General features: G+C 46.9%; 1 protein-coding gene across 1 annotated transcript in view; it reads right to left on the bottom strand.

The window, feature by feature from the left end:
- Nucleotides 1-8680: 8680 nt before the first annotated feature.
- Nucleotides 8681-13875, bottom strand: part of ABTB2 (ankyrin repeat and BTB domain containing 2) — a 116046-nt gene continuing 110851 nt past the window's right edge. Inside the window, exons 15-17 of the mRNA XM_027728620.2 lie at nt 12592-12660; nt 12081-12194; nt 8681-10796 (exon numbers count right to left, since the gene is read on the bottom strand). Coding sequence (XP_027584421.1) covers nt 10599-10796; nt 12081-12194; nt 12592-12660 — 381 coding nt within the window. The 3' untranslated portion in view covers nt 8681-10598. The remainder of the gene's footprint in view (nt 10797-12080; nt 12195-12591; nt 12661-13875) is intronic.

Below are 13875 nucleotides of genomic sequence, written 5' to 3'. Positions count from 1 at the left end.
CCCTGAGCAGGGAGATCTGCAGCTGCAGCCCATAAAGGCTTGTTGGGGGGCTCTTATCACCCAGGTGTATGAAGAGTAGCTCTGGCAGCCCTTAACCAGTTCTCAAGAACTTGTGAAAGGAGCAGACATGGAAGGCAAGAAGCTCTTCAGAGCTGCCCAGGAAGTCCTTGGAAGAAAAGGTGGGTGCATATTCTCTCTAGTTTTGCTGTTATTATTGTTAAAAGTAATGTAAATGGTGGCCTTGCTGTGGACTGTTTGTAATTTTACAGTGAAGAACTGCAACAGTTTTAGGAGATGGGGTTGCTGGATGTGCTGCTCTCTGGATGTTGTCTGTGCTGGTCTTTCCTGAGAGACCAAGAGCAAAGTTATGCTATAAAGGGAGTGTTGAAGCAGTTGGAGTGTCCCTTTCAGCCACATGAGGAGAGAGCAGTTCCCAGGAATACTGGGGCTGGATGACTGTGCCTGGGGGCTGTTCTTTAGCCCAGGGGCTCTGCAGCACCAAAACCACGTTCCCATGGATATCCACAGGGCTGTGGTTTCCCAGTGTCCTGCTTAGCCCAGTACAGAAACCTTGGACTCAGTTGCATTTGTCTGAGGGATAGTTCTTGTAAGTTCATTTTTTGTGGATTGTCCTGAGCCACCTACATCCTGCAGCCATTGGAGGAAGGGATGACAAAGATGCGGTGGTCTTGTGACAGGGTGCTTCCCACCCTGACCTTCATCAGCCCGTGTGAAGATTTAAATGTGGTTTAACAGACTGCATGACAAAACTTCAGACACCTTCAGACTCCTTTTAAAGCCTGTTGAAACTCCGCATTACTAAAGCAGCTGTAACTATTTTGGATTCTCTAACCTGTGCTGATTGCTGGATTTGTTCACCCAGGGGGGAGCATTTTACTTCCTCTGGGCCTTGCTGTGTCATAGGTGACAATATCAGAAGGGTTTTTTAAATTACAGGTCATTCCTTGTGCTAAGAAAATGCTGATCGAACTTGCTTAGAATGTAGAGGTAGTGCAAATTACAGCACGTGTCTCAGAGGGGCTGTTAATTTTTGGGTCTACTAATAGGCTCAAAACTAAGGTTTAAGAGAAGTTTTATTACAGAATACCTATGTGCTGTTAGGGCTCAGAAAGTGGTTTGTGTTTTTTAAGAGCTAATATTTACTGGTGTGTCTTGGGGAAAGCACAGTGCAGGAATTTGTGGTGATGGGCTGGAGCTGATCTGTGAAAATATCTATAGTGCAGCCAGATTTGTTGTAAATTATCTGTATTTCAGGGTGGAAGACAGGAGGCAAAATTAAACTGGATTCTTCAAGCAGATTAGAGTTTTATTGTTCAGCTGAGATCTTCCTAGAGCTGCCTCCACTGCTTTCTGTGGGCTGGAGTAATTCTTGCTCTGTTGTCTGTGACCTGGGAGCAGTGGAGTTGTGAAATACTTGCAGGATTTGGGCTGCAGGTGTGTCCCTCCATTTCTGAATGGGAGCTGTATTTAAGGAGAACTTTGCTATTTCTACAGAAAATGTGTGTATTTAGTTGAACTGCTCCTTTTCAGGTTTTCCCTGTTCACCTTGTAAATCCTGGCAGCTTTTTAGATTCTTCTGCCTGTCTCTCGCTCTTTGAACAGCAGAGGGGAAAAAAGCCCTCAGATGCTAAAAATAAGGGAGAGGTGTATTTCTAGTTTTTTTAACAAGTCTAGTCAAACCACATTTTCCTCTCTGTGCTTTCCATCAGAGAAGCTGGGTTAAAATTCCACCTAGAGCAAGGGCTGCTTGAATGCCATCCAACAGCGAGGCAGAAGTGTGTGTCTTTCTGTGGCCAGGAATGCACTAAAAAAAAAAAAAAGCCACAGGAGAGTGAGTTCTGCATCTCTGAATTTTTAGGATTGGGTGGGTTTGATCAGGTTTGAGCCTGGTTCCCTGTGGCTAGAGCAGGTTTCTGGGCTCTCCATACCCGGACTCCCAGCAGATGGGGCTGTGAGTGCTGGAAGGAGCTGGGTGTACCACTAATTGCAGAGTGTACATTTAATCCCAGCTAAGCCAGCTCAGCAGTGCCTTTCCTAGTGGGGGGACAGGTCTTCGCACAACCCAGTAACCAGGTCCATCAGTGTCTCGGGGCTGTTTTAAACCTGCAAGGTCACTGTTCTGGTGCTCCCTGGATCGCTGATCATGCTGCAGCAGGTTCACCCTCTCATCTCCTGTGCCCAAGTGATGGGGGTCCTTTGGCTAATTGGAGGCAAATGTGGCAGCCACGTCTGGCTGAGCAGCTCCCTGCAGGTGGTGGGTGATGTGACCTAGTTGTCAGTGGAATCATCCTGTGTGCTCGGAGACCCGTGAGCTGTTTTGACAGCTGGAGCGAGCTGACCTCGGAGGTGGATTTGGGAGGAGGGAAAACCAGGGAAGCTGAGGCTGCTGAGAGCTGGATGTGCTCTCAGGAGAGGTGTGTGAGGGAGAAGGGAGCTGTCTGGAAAGCAAAGGCTGGTGCACTGGAGAAAGGCAAGGCAGGAGGAAGTTGTGTCTTTTCCATTTGGCTGTCGTGAATTCCTTGGCAGTGTTGCTTTGTTAACTTCCAGGTCTGGATTTTTGTTGGGCTATGTCAGTCCTACTTCATCTCTGAATCACAAGCCTGTCTCTTGGTGAGAGCCCTAAAACTACACAGGATGTGTGATTTCTGGTCAGTGCTTTGTGTTAGAGTGAGGGCTGTGGATGGAGAGAGCTGGAGATGGACATGGGAAACCTCCTGTCTGAGCCAGACATGGAGACAGGAGTGTTGGGTGAAATCCTGTGCTCAGAACAGTAGGAATAGGGACAGCACTGATGCGACTCCAGCTCTTGGCTGTGTTGCTCCTTTTTCCCTGCTGTGCTGTGATTTTTCATCGTATCGCAGACACCTTTTTTCTGTCCCAAATAATGCTGAGTGCAATATCTGGTTTTGCTGTGGATTAATGGATCCTTTAGGCTCCAAACCTGCCCTGTGGGGAGGCAGATCCAGCTTTGGAGTCCCCTCCCTGCCACAGGCAGCGTGACAGCAGGTTGCTGCCCCATTCCTCAGGGGAGTCTCCTCTCTTTTCCCTCCCGTGTGCCCTTGGCTGTCTGGCTGTGGCAGGTGCAGGAAGCAGTGTCTGCCTGCCTGGGCAGCATTTGGAGAGGGCAAAGGGCCAGTGAATAGTGGGGCTGCATTAGCCAGTGCTTGCCTGCTGTGCAGAGGCTTATTAGAAAGCAAAAAGGCTTTATTTTAGGCTAGAATTCATTGAGTGTGTTCAGGCAGATGTGTGAGCCCTGTTTATTTCCATGGCATTATGGCCAGCAAAGGTTGGTGCTTCCCCAAAGCTGGGCAAACTGCTCTTTTACCTTCTCAGGCTCCTTGGGCAGCACTCTGTAAAATATTATAGGCTGTATGCAACTGGTTTCCTAAGAAATTTCTATTTAACCTACTTGTTATAGTGCTCCAAGGGGAATCTGAGGTGTTTGTATTTTGTAATTCTTGATAACAAGTCAGTGTTTGTGCTGGTGGGTTTCCAAAAAAAAGAAGAAAAAAGGTAGCTCTGGGTCAAATTCTTACTCTTAAACCTTTATACTTCTTAGCTCATCGATGAGTCCGTGCCTCTGCTTCCTGTACTGTTGCTGTCAGAATGTCTTAAATGCTCTTTGCTGTTACATCAATCCTCCCACAGTGCACCAGCCACAGCCCTTTTGGCCTTTGGGGTCCTGAGGTGATGTGGAAGGGAAGGGTCACTTGCTTTTTTTTTAGTATCTCTGGGGTATGAGTTACTTTAACCCTCACTGTCTCTCCTGCTGCAGAGAAGATTCCTAGAATTAGGGTTTTCCTTGGACACTACCATCTGCTGCTTTCTGATGGAAATTAGCAATTATGCAAATTAGCAATTAATTATGCACATTAGGAACCAAAAAATTTCTCAGCCAGCGATCTCTAACCCCTGCACCAAAAAAAAAAAATAAAAAAAAATAAACTACCTGCAACATAATGGGGGGAAAAAAAGAAAGAAAGGAAAAAACAACCCCCTCAAAAAAAAAAAAAGTCCAAGCTCCAGTCTAGACTGCAGACAGGAGTGCTGTGAGTTGCTTTTGTTCCTGGGAGAGAGAATTCCTTTGGGAAGCTGCTCTGCCAAGTCTGTGAGTTTCTACAGGTAAGAGCAGAACTAAATAAGATCTGCCGGACTGATGATGTCAAAGCTGTTCTTTAGGGCTGGGATACCAGCAGGGAGCAGAACTGGTGTTTAGGTGTGTTTAAACACTGCTATGAGAACACAAATGGTGAAGTAAATACCTTAAAAAGCCACATTATAAACCCTCTTCATTTCAGCCAACTTAAAATATGAATATATGCATAATAATATGTATATGTAATATGAATCATCTTGTAATGCTGCCATATCAGCTGCAGTGGAGATACCTCTGTGTGCACTTTGGGAGCTCATTCCCAGGGCACCCAGCGGGCTGGAATGATTCCAGGCTGTTGTAACCAAGGAATGCCTGGCTCCTAAAACTCACCAGTTGAGTCTTATAGGTTTTTTTTAGGAGCTGATTTCAGGCAGCAGAATTGGCCCCTCAGCAGGCCCTCTGCCTGCTCTCCTGGATCTGAGGGATCTCTGGACCTTCACGCCGGCACTGAGCTTTTCTTGGGAAGGCCCTCAGATCCCCAGACCATTCTGGGACACAGGAAAGATCCCCCTGCATTATATAAATCAGGCATTCTTCTGGCTTTCTACCCATACACCTTGGGTGGGGTATTTGTTACTTTGGATATTAATTGGGGAGTCTGGACTTAAAAGTTTATTTGGCCCTGGGAACTGGTATTTAGGGTTTTTTCTGTTCTGAGTACTTGAAGTTCCAAAGAAGGAATCTTGAACAAATGACTTCTGGGTTGTATGTTGAAAGCTCGGGAACAAATTGGGGCCTCCCTGGAGGGATGGTGCTGTTGATGCCCATCGGGGTTCTGAGACCCTGAGGATTCCAGCACTCACCAAAAGGATTATTCGGGAAGATCTTCTGGCTCCCTAGACCTGGGGAGTTCAAAGCAAGATTCCTGGGATTTTATTTAGGCATTCCTGGGAGTATAAAAGGTGTACCTACCCATCATAGAAATGGAGCTCTATAATGTAATATAATTGGTTTATAAAGGTGGTGATATAACTGTGAAAGAAGTTTATATTGGGATTGAGAAATGACTAGTGATGTGCAATTGGCTGTTTTCTATTAAATGTAATTGTAAGAGCTCTTCTCAGAGGAGGCAAAACCACTTTGCTTTCCCTTGTAGGACTGACTGAGGCTGTGGATTGCAATGCAGAGCATCTGCAGGCTCCTGGTGCTTGGGGCTGTGGTGTTTGGAGTGCAGGAAACATCCCTGACTGTCTGACCTGGGTGTGGATGTGCATTTCCAGGACTAACTCAGTCTGGGTATCCCACCCACCCAAAGCTTCTGATGAAGCTCCAGGACCAGCAAGTCCCTGAAACTTGAGGGAGAGAAGAAATGAGTTCAAGTAGAAAGATCAGGTAACACATCTTGACTGATAAATCTTTTCCTGCCCAGAGTTGTTACTGTGAGGGGAAAAGCCTTTGCATCCCTGTGGAGCTGAGCTGTCAAACAGCCCAGAGAGGTTTGGTTTCCAAGTGGGAGACAAATCTGGGACTCATTCCTTGTCTGGTGCCAGCTCTGCTCTGTGCAGCTGAGTGGACAGGAAGTGCAGAATAAAGTTCAATCCTACTTTCAAGCAATTCCCAAGGAGCTGATGATGCTCCAGTGAAATCCTGGCCTGGGACAGGGCTGTCCTGCCTGTGGATCGATCCAGGTGAGCGCAGTGCTCCGGGCTGGGAGTGACACTTCCTGCCCCGCTCCCTGTCCCGTGCCGGAGCCCCAGGAACTGGGATCAGGGGGCTGGGGTGGCTGCAGCCCCCTCTTGCTCTGGAAGGGAAGCCAAGATGAGCCCAATTCCCAGGGCCTGTGCAGGGGCTCTCTGTGCAACAGCAGTTCAGTGTTTTAGTCCCTGGCTTCTGGCCCTCTGAGGACAATACCTTGGTCTCTCCCTTATTTTTCAGACACTCACATCCTGCTCTTTTTGCCCCCCCTTCGGGGGCTGCATTTTGCCAGTGCTATTTTCCCACTTTTCAGTAGACCAGGGATCACTTTCCAAGGTCCCCAGGACATTTCTGGAGCTGACCCATTACTGAGCACAGAGCACAGGACAAGGGAACCACAAAGTTTTTAGCACCACATGACATTTTCTTTTCCCACAATAACTTGCTCCAGCTCTTCCCATCTCAGAAGATTGTCTTCGTTCAGCCTCCAAGGATTCTGTGAGGAGATTTCACACCCACAAATCAAGATCCCAAACCCAGAGGGCTGTCTGTGGAGGTGGAGCAGTGTTGGCTGCTCCAATAAACTTCCTCCACAGGCCCAACATAAAAATAATGACATCACTTCATAATCATAGTGGGCTGTACTGTAACAATGGAAAACTCCTTTTGCATGTCCAGAGGCAGGAGATTGTCTTGGTACAGGCTGTGAGACCTTAAACTGCACATTTGTCTGGGGGGCTGTGACTGGGATTCCAGCAGAGAATGAGCCTCCTTACACATAAAAACTCTTCCAGAGACCAGCACTGAAAAGGTTGGAAGCTGCTGCTTCACCCCATGGTGTCAGAAAAAGAGAGAAAACACAAAATGTGTTTCCCAAAATAATGATAAAATGATTCCTCCTGCTTTTAGTGGGACCAGGGATAACTGTGCTATGGAATGACAAAGAATTTCTCCCTCAGACCACCAGAGCCCCCTCCAAAAGCCAAACTGCAGCAGGTCAGGATGGCAGGGCACCTCTGCCTCATCTGTTAGGGACAGCACAGCTGCTGCTGGTCCCAAGGGCTGGGAATGTGGTGGGAGCCAAAAGCATCTTCCCAGGCCAGAGGGTCTTTCCTAAAGCACCACCTCTGGGAAGCCAAGGGTTATGGAAGAAATGGAGTGGTGATTTACAACAGAACCAAGAAGAATAACAACAGTAATAATATTGGTGAAGAGCAGCAAAGGGAGCAACTATAAGTCCAAGGGAGCAGGAGGGATGCTGAGCTTTAAATGGGATTTGGGTGAGGCAGCATCTCCCAGGATTTCTGAAGCATAGCTCTAGCTCTGGAATTACATGATCAGTGCAAAGTCCTCCTGTCCACTCTCTGCATTTGACTCCTGCCAGTGCTTGGCACCTCAGGCATGTTTTGGGTGAAAGTGCTCCAGTGCTGCTGCCTGAGGGACCAGGAAAATGGGCATTCAACCACTTCCCACAGGGCTGACTCTGAGCTCTGTGCCTTTGGCACCTCAGGCTTTTCAGTAAAACCAGTTTCCATCACTGTGAAAATACACTGAATAAACCCAGCATAGATAAATAACCTTTCTCCAGAAGGACAACCCCAGGGAATACACAACTATTCCTACACCTGGTCAAACACACCAGCAGCCAGTTCTTGGAGAGAGATTCCAGACTCTTGGCTCCCTCCCTGGCTGTAAAACACTTGCAGAAGCTTTGAAGTTCATACATGCATATCAGGATTTGGATACTTGGGCCTTAATTTAAATTCCATTGACACTGAGGAATTGGAAGTGTCCTAAAGGCACCTCCACTCATACTTTCCTTTTAAGCTTCTTTCTCCCACCCATGAATTTTGCTGTTCTTTTGTCAGGAACACACCACCCTGCTTCTTTAGGCATCTCCACTTGGGAAATACAGTATATGTGGAAAAAGTTTGGAATGCTGCTTCCAACGACACCCTTTTATTTTAAGGCATCTCCAAGGGCTACTGCTTGGGATTTAATTCCTGTGAGGGAAGACTCCCTTGGCTTTAACCCTGCTGCAGGCCATGGAATGTTGTCGTATTTTCCCCCAATATTTTGAGGTGCTGCCCTGAATTAGTTGATTTCTGCCTCCCTCCCAATGGTGTTTCCCAGCAGTCCCAAGGCATCTCTTGGGCAATGCAGCTGCCAGAGGTCCCTCGGGACTGTGGGACAGGCAAAAACCCCACAGCAAAGGAGAACCTGGATTTGGGAGATGGAGAATTGAATGGCACCAGTTTGAGCTGTGCCAGTCCAGGGAATGCCAAAGGAAGTAATTCCAAGACTCCTCCAGTGGGAGTGCTTTTCCTGGATGTGTGTAAACACAGGCACAGTTTTTTACTACAAAGTGAGTTACTGAGATTTGGGGTTGTTTTCTCAGTTCCCTCTGTAAGTTTTCCCTCTCTCAGCCCCACTGGCCAAACGGGAGGTGCAGCAGCAGCTCCAGGGCCGGAGCTGTTGGATGGGTTTGGGAGCCCAGATTCCCATCCTGGTGCAGATGTGTCCTGCAGCCTCCCAGGGGGGATGTCCCTGCAGCAGCGCCCTGGGGAAGGGATGAGACATCTCCTGGCACTGCTGGCGCACAGGAACCCCACTGACTCCCACCTGGGGCACCCATTAATGATCATTAAACTTACTCCAGCAAGGGAAAATGCAAGTTCAACCTATTACTTCAAAAAATGTTTGAGCCTAGAAGGGGGAAATGAATGACTCTTTATCCCTAAAATTAGGTGTATATAAACCAAAACAAATTTAGGATGCTTAAACTGCAACAGCCTTTTGCACTGAAGTGTGTATAAATACATGGTTTTTTTCTCATTGTTAGAAGAGCAGAATAAATAACAGCAACTGTGTATTTTAAAATTACATTGTTAATAAAATCCTGGTGCATTTACATACAAGACAACATTAATGTACAATTAACGAAGCATTGTAATATTACAGCAACAAAAGAGGACCTACATATTTGTACAGGTAGCTGGAGCGAGCAGCTACTTGAAAATACTTTCCAAGATCAAGCCTTCTGTGGTATTTCTCAGGCAGACCAGTGATAATTTTGAACCCCCTGTATGGCTTTCTGCTAATAAATAGGGTTATTGGAGCTGGTGATGTTCAGAAGCAGATGTGTACCTAAAGCACAAAGGGAGTGTGCCCTGACCAACCTGTCAGCTGACTAAGCCTAAATCCTTATCCTTGCATGCAATTTGCCTCTTGTGTAAATCCTTTAGGACTGAGGCTGTGTCAGCTTTTGATGGATTTGTTGGGAGATGCTGTCATTCCTTCTCCTTCCCTGCATCTACCTAAACAGTGTCTATATTGTGCTTTGGAGCTTGGGCCCAGCTGAACTTCCTTCTTTTCCAGTGTGTTTAATTATAATATTGATTAATTGTTGAGTTTCTAAGAAGGAACAGTTCTCCACTGAAAACTTGGTTTCCTCCACCCATTTAAAATGAATGAAAGGGCCTTGGTGAATGCTTCTGGTGGGTGCAAGCAAAGCTCAGTGGGAATAGCTGGAGGTCTTTTCCTTAAATCTCTTGGTGAGAGTAAGGTCTGTGTTTTAACCTTCCTACAGCTGGGATTACTTGAAGTAAAAACACACACAAAAAACTGTAGATTGAACTGTCTGCTTTTTCTTCTCCTAAGTCAGCTAGGATGAGGCCTTTTGGACCAGAAACATCTGTGAACAAAGGAAAAATGTGAATCTTGGGCATTTGAGTTGAGGCATCTTGTTTAAGGCTGCAGCCAACCCCCAGGTACCTGCCAGGTGTGCACTGTGCCCAGACCCCCTGAGGTAGTGTATCTGTGGAAACAGCAATCCAGGGATGAGGCTGTGGGAGTGGAGTATAGAGGTCAGAGCTGCTGATTCCAACTAGCTCCAGAAAGAGACCAAACCATGGAGCTCTGTGTTCCTCTTGGGGTCTTGGGGAGACTTTAATTGCTGTTTATGCAACTGGGCAGTTTTTAGCATAGCTCCTATTACACCTGAGTCTTCTAGAAAGTGTCTTTTATGCTGTGAGGTCTCACAGATAATGTCCAGAAACAGGTTTTGAAGGTGAAAGCAACTGAGACTATCAGACCTTGACAAGTGAAAGGGCAGACAGTCTTTTTATATCTCCTCAAGATAAAACAAGATTAACAACTAGCATAGTGAAAACACACAACCCCCCGACTCTCCCCTCCCTGCCCCAGCTCAGTTCTTCATATAAGGTTTAAAGAACGAGTAATTTCAGAGTTAATATTAGTTTCTACTCAGCTTTGAACATCCAAAATATCTCTTTCAAGGTGCAAACAGTTTTGGGGGAAAAGTTATGTGAGTCTCTTGCCATGTACAGACACTGGTGGTGTTACTGAAGTAGTTTGTGGCACTGGCTCATCGGATGGGCAGTGGATCAGAAAACTCCTTCTATGCAGCCTTTTTACACGGAAAACATCTGTTTGTGTGTGAACTAGGTGGTGTGTAGACACTTAAACCTATGTATTAGGCGTCAGGTCTAGGTAAAACTGCCTCTTTCTCTCCAGCCCTGCCTTGTGCTTGTGGAAAGGGCAGCGCTGATCTCTGCGGTTCAGGTTCTTCCCTTGCACCCTCAGCCCTTATTTGTGCTGTGCCAGGGGCGTTTCTGTGACAGCAGCAGCACAGAGAAGCCAAGCTCCCCCTCCCTCAGCACCCTGGCCTGGGGGTGGCTGCTGCAGGGGGCTTTCAGCGAGATCCAGGAGGCAAACAGGTCAGCCACAGCTTTCCTGGTGATGAATCCCAGTGCCTTGTCCCGCCTCACACCCTGGAGGTGACATACATGGAGTGCAGGCGCCCAGCCAGGGCTGTCTGCAGGTCTCTCAGTGGGTCCAGGCCCTGCACTTTGCTGTTCCTGCTGTAGATGAGCTGTTTGAATGAGTCCTGCTCCAGGAGGGAGCTCATGTGCTTGAGGAAGAAGCCCTCGCAGAAAGAGGCCAGTTCGGGTGCGTTGTGAATCTGAGGGAGAGAGGAAGATTTTTTTAGCCTTGAAGTCCTAAATTACATCCCTGAGTCTCTCTTTCTAATGCTTTTTCCTAAGACAGAAAAAGGACAGTGAGAAAGCACTGAAGGCAGGACCAGTGATGGCTGATAATTTCTCCTGGTGCTTTTTGCAGGCACAGGTGTGAGCAGGGAGGCATCCAGGCTTTTTTAATTCCTTCCCCTGCTGGCCTGCTGTTGGCAGAGCCCCTGGCCTGCACTCCAGCCTCCTGCTCTTCAAGGAGCAGAGCAGCTGGCTGATGAAGTGGCCAAGGTACCTGTTTAGCTGTGACACACAACACTGCACTGCCAGATGGTGAGCACAGCTCAGGGCAATCAGGATACGGTTCACAGGATGTGAGCCTTGCTCCTACAAAAAGGAGATGGATGTAGAAGAACAGGGATATTACACTTCTAGACCATACTGGGTGATTTCTGGCTGGGATCTTCCCTTTGCTTCAGAATTAGTCAGGTCAGTAATGAGAACAAAACTCAAGTTCAGCATTAAGAAGCTCTGTGCACATACAGCTTGTTCCTGGGAACTTTGTGCAAATACTATTTTAAGGAAAAGTACTAAAGGCCAGTAGGAAATGTTCTTTTTCCCCTCTCTACCACGGCATACTGTTAAATTTTAGATCCTGAAAGAAACCAGCCCAAGTTCCATGGGAAAAAAACCAGCCCAGTGTGAGAGTCAGGAATTGAAAAGCCTCAGTGTGACACACTGCACACAAAATAAAAAAGTCATGATCAGCTCTCTGTTTCTTTTGCTTAAGGGATTTGATCCTGCAAAATTCCAGGAACAGCAAAGTATTTATGATTTATTGATAACATGGGTTATTTGCTACAGAGGTGAATATCTGCCACACAACTGGGTTTATGTTAATTCTGGAACTGTAAGGAATATATTCCAGCAGTAGGGGTCCTAGGAAAGGGTTTATTTTGTAGCTGCTGTGCTGTGATCAATGGCCCCTGCTGCTCCCAGGATTTGAATCCCTTGGGCTTTGCTGATGTTTGCAGGATCAGCCTGCTCAGACAGCTCTCCCCTCCTCTGCAGGGATCCCCCCTCAATTTCCCACATGATTGCTTCAGACAGGAAAACACACTGGGGCTGTGCAGGACTTTACAGACTCACTTTATGGTGGGGTAGAGTCACCTGCAGAGAGGTGCCCACCTGTGCCTGTGCTATTTACTTCCCAACAGGAGCCCGTGGGAAGAATCCTGCTGTTTCACTGGGATTCTTAAACAAGGGGGGTTGGCATTTACCTTTGCATATTTATAGATGTTCACAGAGTTGTCCATGCTGATGGTCTGGGCACAGAGGATCTCACAGTGTCTCTGGAGGCCATCCAGCTGGAACAGGCTGGCAGCCGACAGCAGCTATGGGGACAAGAGAGAAGCAGCTATTTGAGATCATGAGCCTTGAAAGGCCTAGGGAAGGCAAACAGAACGGATCATTTCCTCTCTGAACAGCCTCTGACTCCCTGTTTTAATGGCCAAGTCCTCATGAAAGAGCAGAAATGCCACTCAATGCTAAAGTGATTGACAGACACACTTCCCGTCATAGCAAAGGCTCCTCACGCAGGAAATGTATTTGTGCTCCTTTCTGTCACAGAAGCACCAAGCAATGATGTTTTGAAACTTTTAAGCTCATTTCCAAGTGTTAAGTACGCTCCTGGATTGGATGGGAGCTTGCTGTTAGCTCCAGGAGTTTGCCTTTCAGCTCTGTTTATGCCCCAGTGCACTTGGCAAGACTTAGAAGAAAATGCTCTCTCACCTCTAAGATATCAGTGGTGGGAATTTCCATAGATTCTGTTCCTCCATAGTATAAATACTGCATCAGCATCTGGAATTGGAAGAAGGCCAGGCATGAAGTTATCACTGAAGTCACAAGGGGCTGCTGATGGCTGTGTTCCCCTTCCTGAACAGACGGGAATCGTGTCCTATTCCGGCTCTCGCCTCCATTGGTGGCTTTTTTTTTCCCTAGCATTGCAAATCTGCTGCTTTCTAACAGTCCTTTCTCTCTGGGGTTCTGAAAAGGGCCCTGCTGAGGATTTTAGGCTGAGGGTGACAGTGTGTCTCTGGGCAACACCGCTGTCCTTGTAAAGCGGTGTCTCAGATCCGGCTTTGTAAAGCCCGGCCGGCTGGTCACGCGCGGAGCTGCCAGCGAGCCCAGCATGTGTGTCCCAGGGACCTCCCAGCCACTTGCCTTCCCTGCTGGGCTTCTAATCATCTTCCAGCCTCCCATCAGGGCCAGAGGAAAAGGCCTAATTGTTTTCAGAAAAAGGGAGAGGCAGCTTTTCTGTTCTTTGATGTGCATGCGCTCACCCCCAGCCCAAACGGTACCATCCTACCAGGGACAGGACTGGATTTGGTGTTGGGAGAGAAGTGTCCTGGGTGCTGTGTAAGCAGGTGTGGGGCCTGCAAGCCATGCTTACCATGTCCCACAGGGGTAGTAACAAACTAAGCTGCTATTTTTAAACATTTTCTAATTGTATATATTTGTATATATAACAATTACGGGAGAGCAAAGCTGCTTTCCAGTAGAACACTCAGATCTCTGGTGGCTCAGCATCCTCCACTGTAACTGAGATGGCATCTCCTTAACTCATCTGATTATATTTGCCATCAAATTGTTTAACTCTGTGAAGCATTTCACTGTTTCAATTCAATTCCCATCTCCCTGTTCTGTACCTTTCTTCCAAATCTGAAATGCAGGTCTGGAAATCTGGAATACCATAACTATCACATTTCACTGACTTGTTTTTTAACTTCGTTGTGTGTAACCTGCCTTCTCTCCATCATGAATAATCCTCCCTTAGGTCCATTAAATACATAAATGTCATAAAAGCAAAGTATAATTGTCAATTCTGACCCTTTCTTGACAGGAACGCCATTGATTTCTGATCACCTAATCTGAATGAATATGAAGCCTCGTAATCCACCTGCTATAAATAATTTACTTTTGTTTAGCACAGCATGAAAATGGTGCTGTAAAAAAGTATGAAAATGGTGTCTTAAAAGTATAAAATGACTTCAGTAGAAGGCTATTTTCTCCTGC

Source organism: Pipra filicauda, unplaced genomic scaffold (genome assembly GCF_003945595.2).
Source record: "Pipra filicauda isolate LSUMZ 115617 unplaced genomic scaffold, ASM394559v2 scaffold45_size4122338_pilon, whole genome shotgun sequence".
NCBI classification, from domain to species: domain Eukaryota; kingdom Metazoa; phylum Chordata; class Aves; order Passeriformes; family Pipridae; genus Pipra; species Pipra filicauda.
The sequence above is the reverse complement of the archived record's forward strand: the minus strand, read 5'-3'. Positions and strand labels throughout refer to the sequence as shown.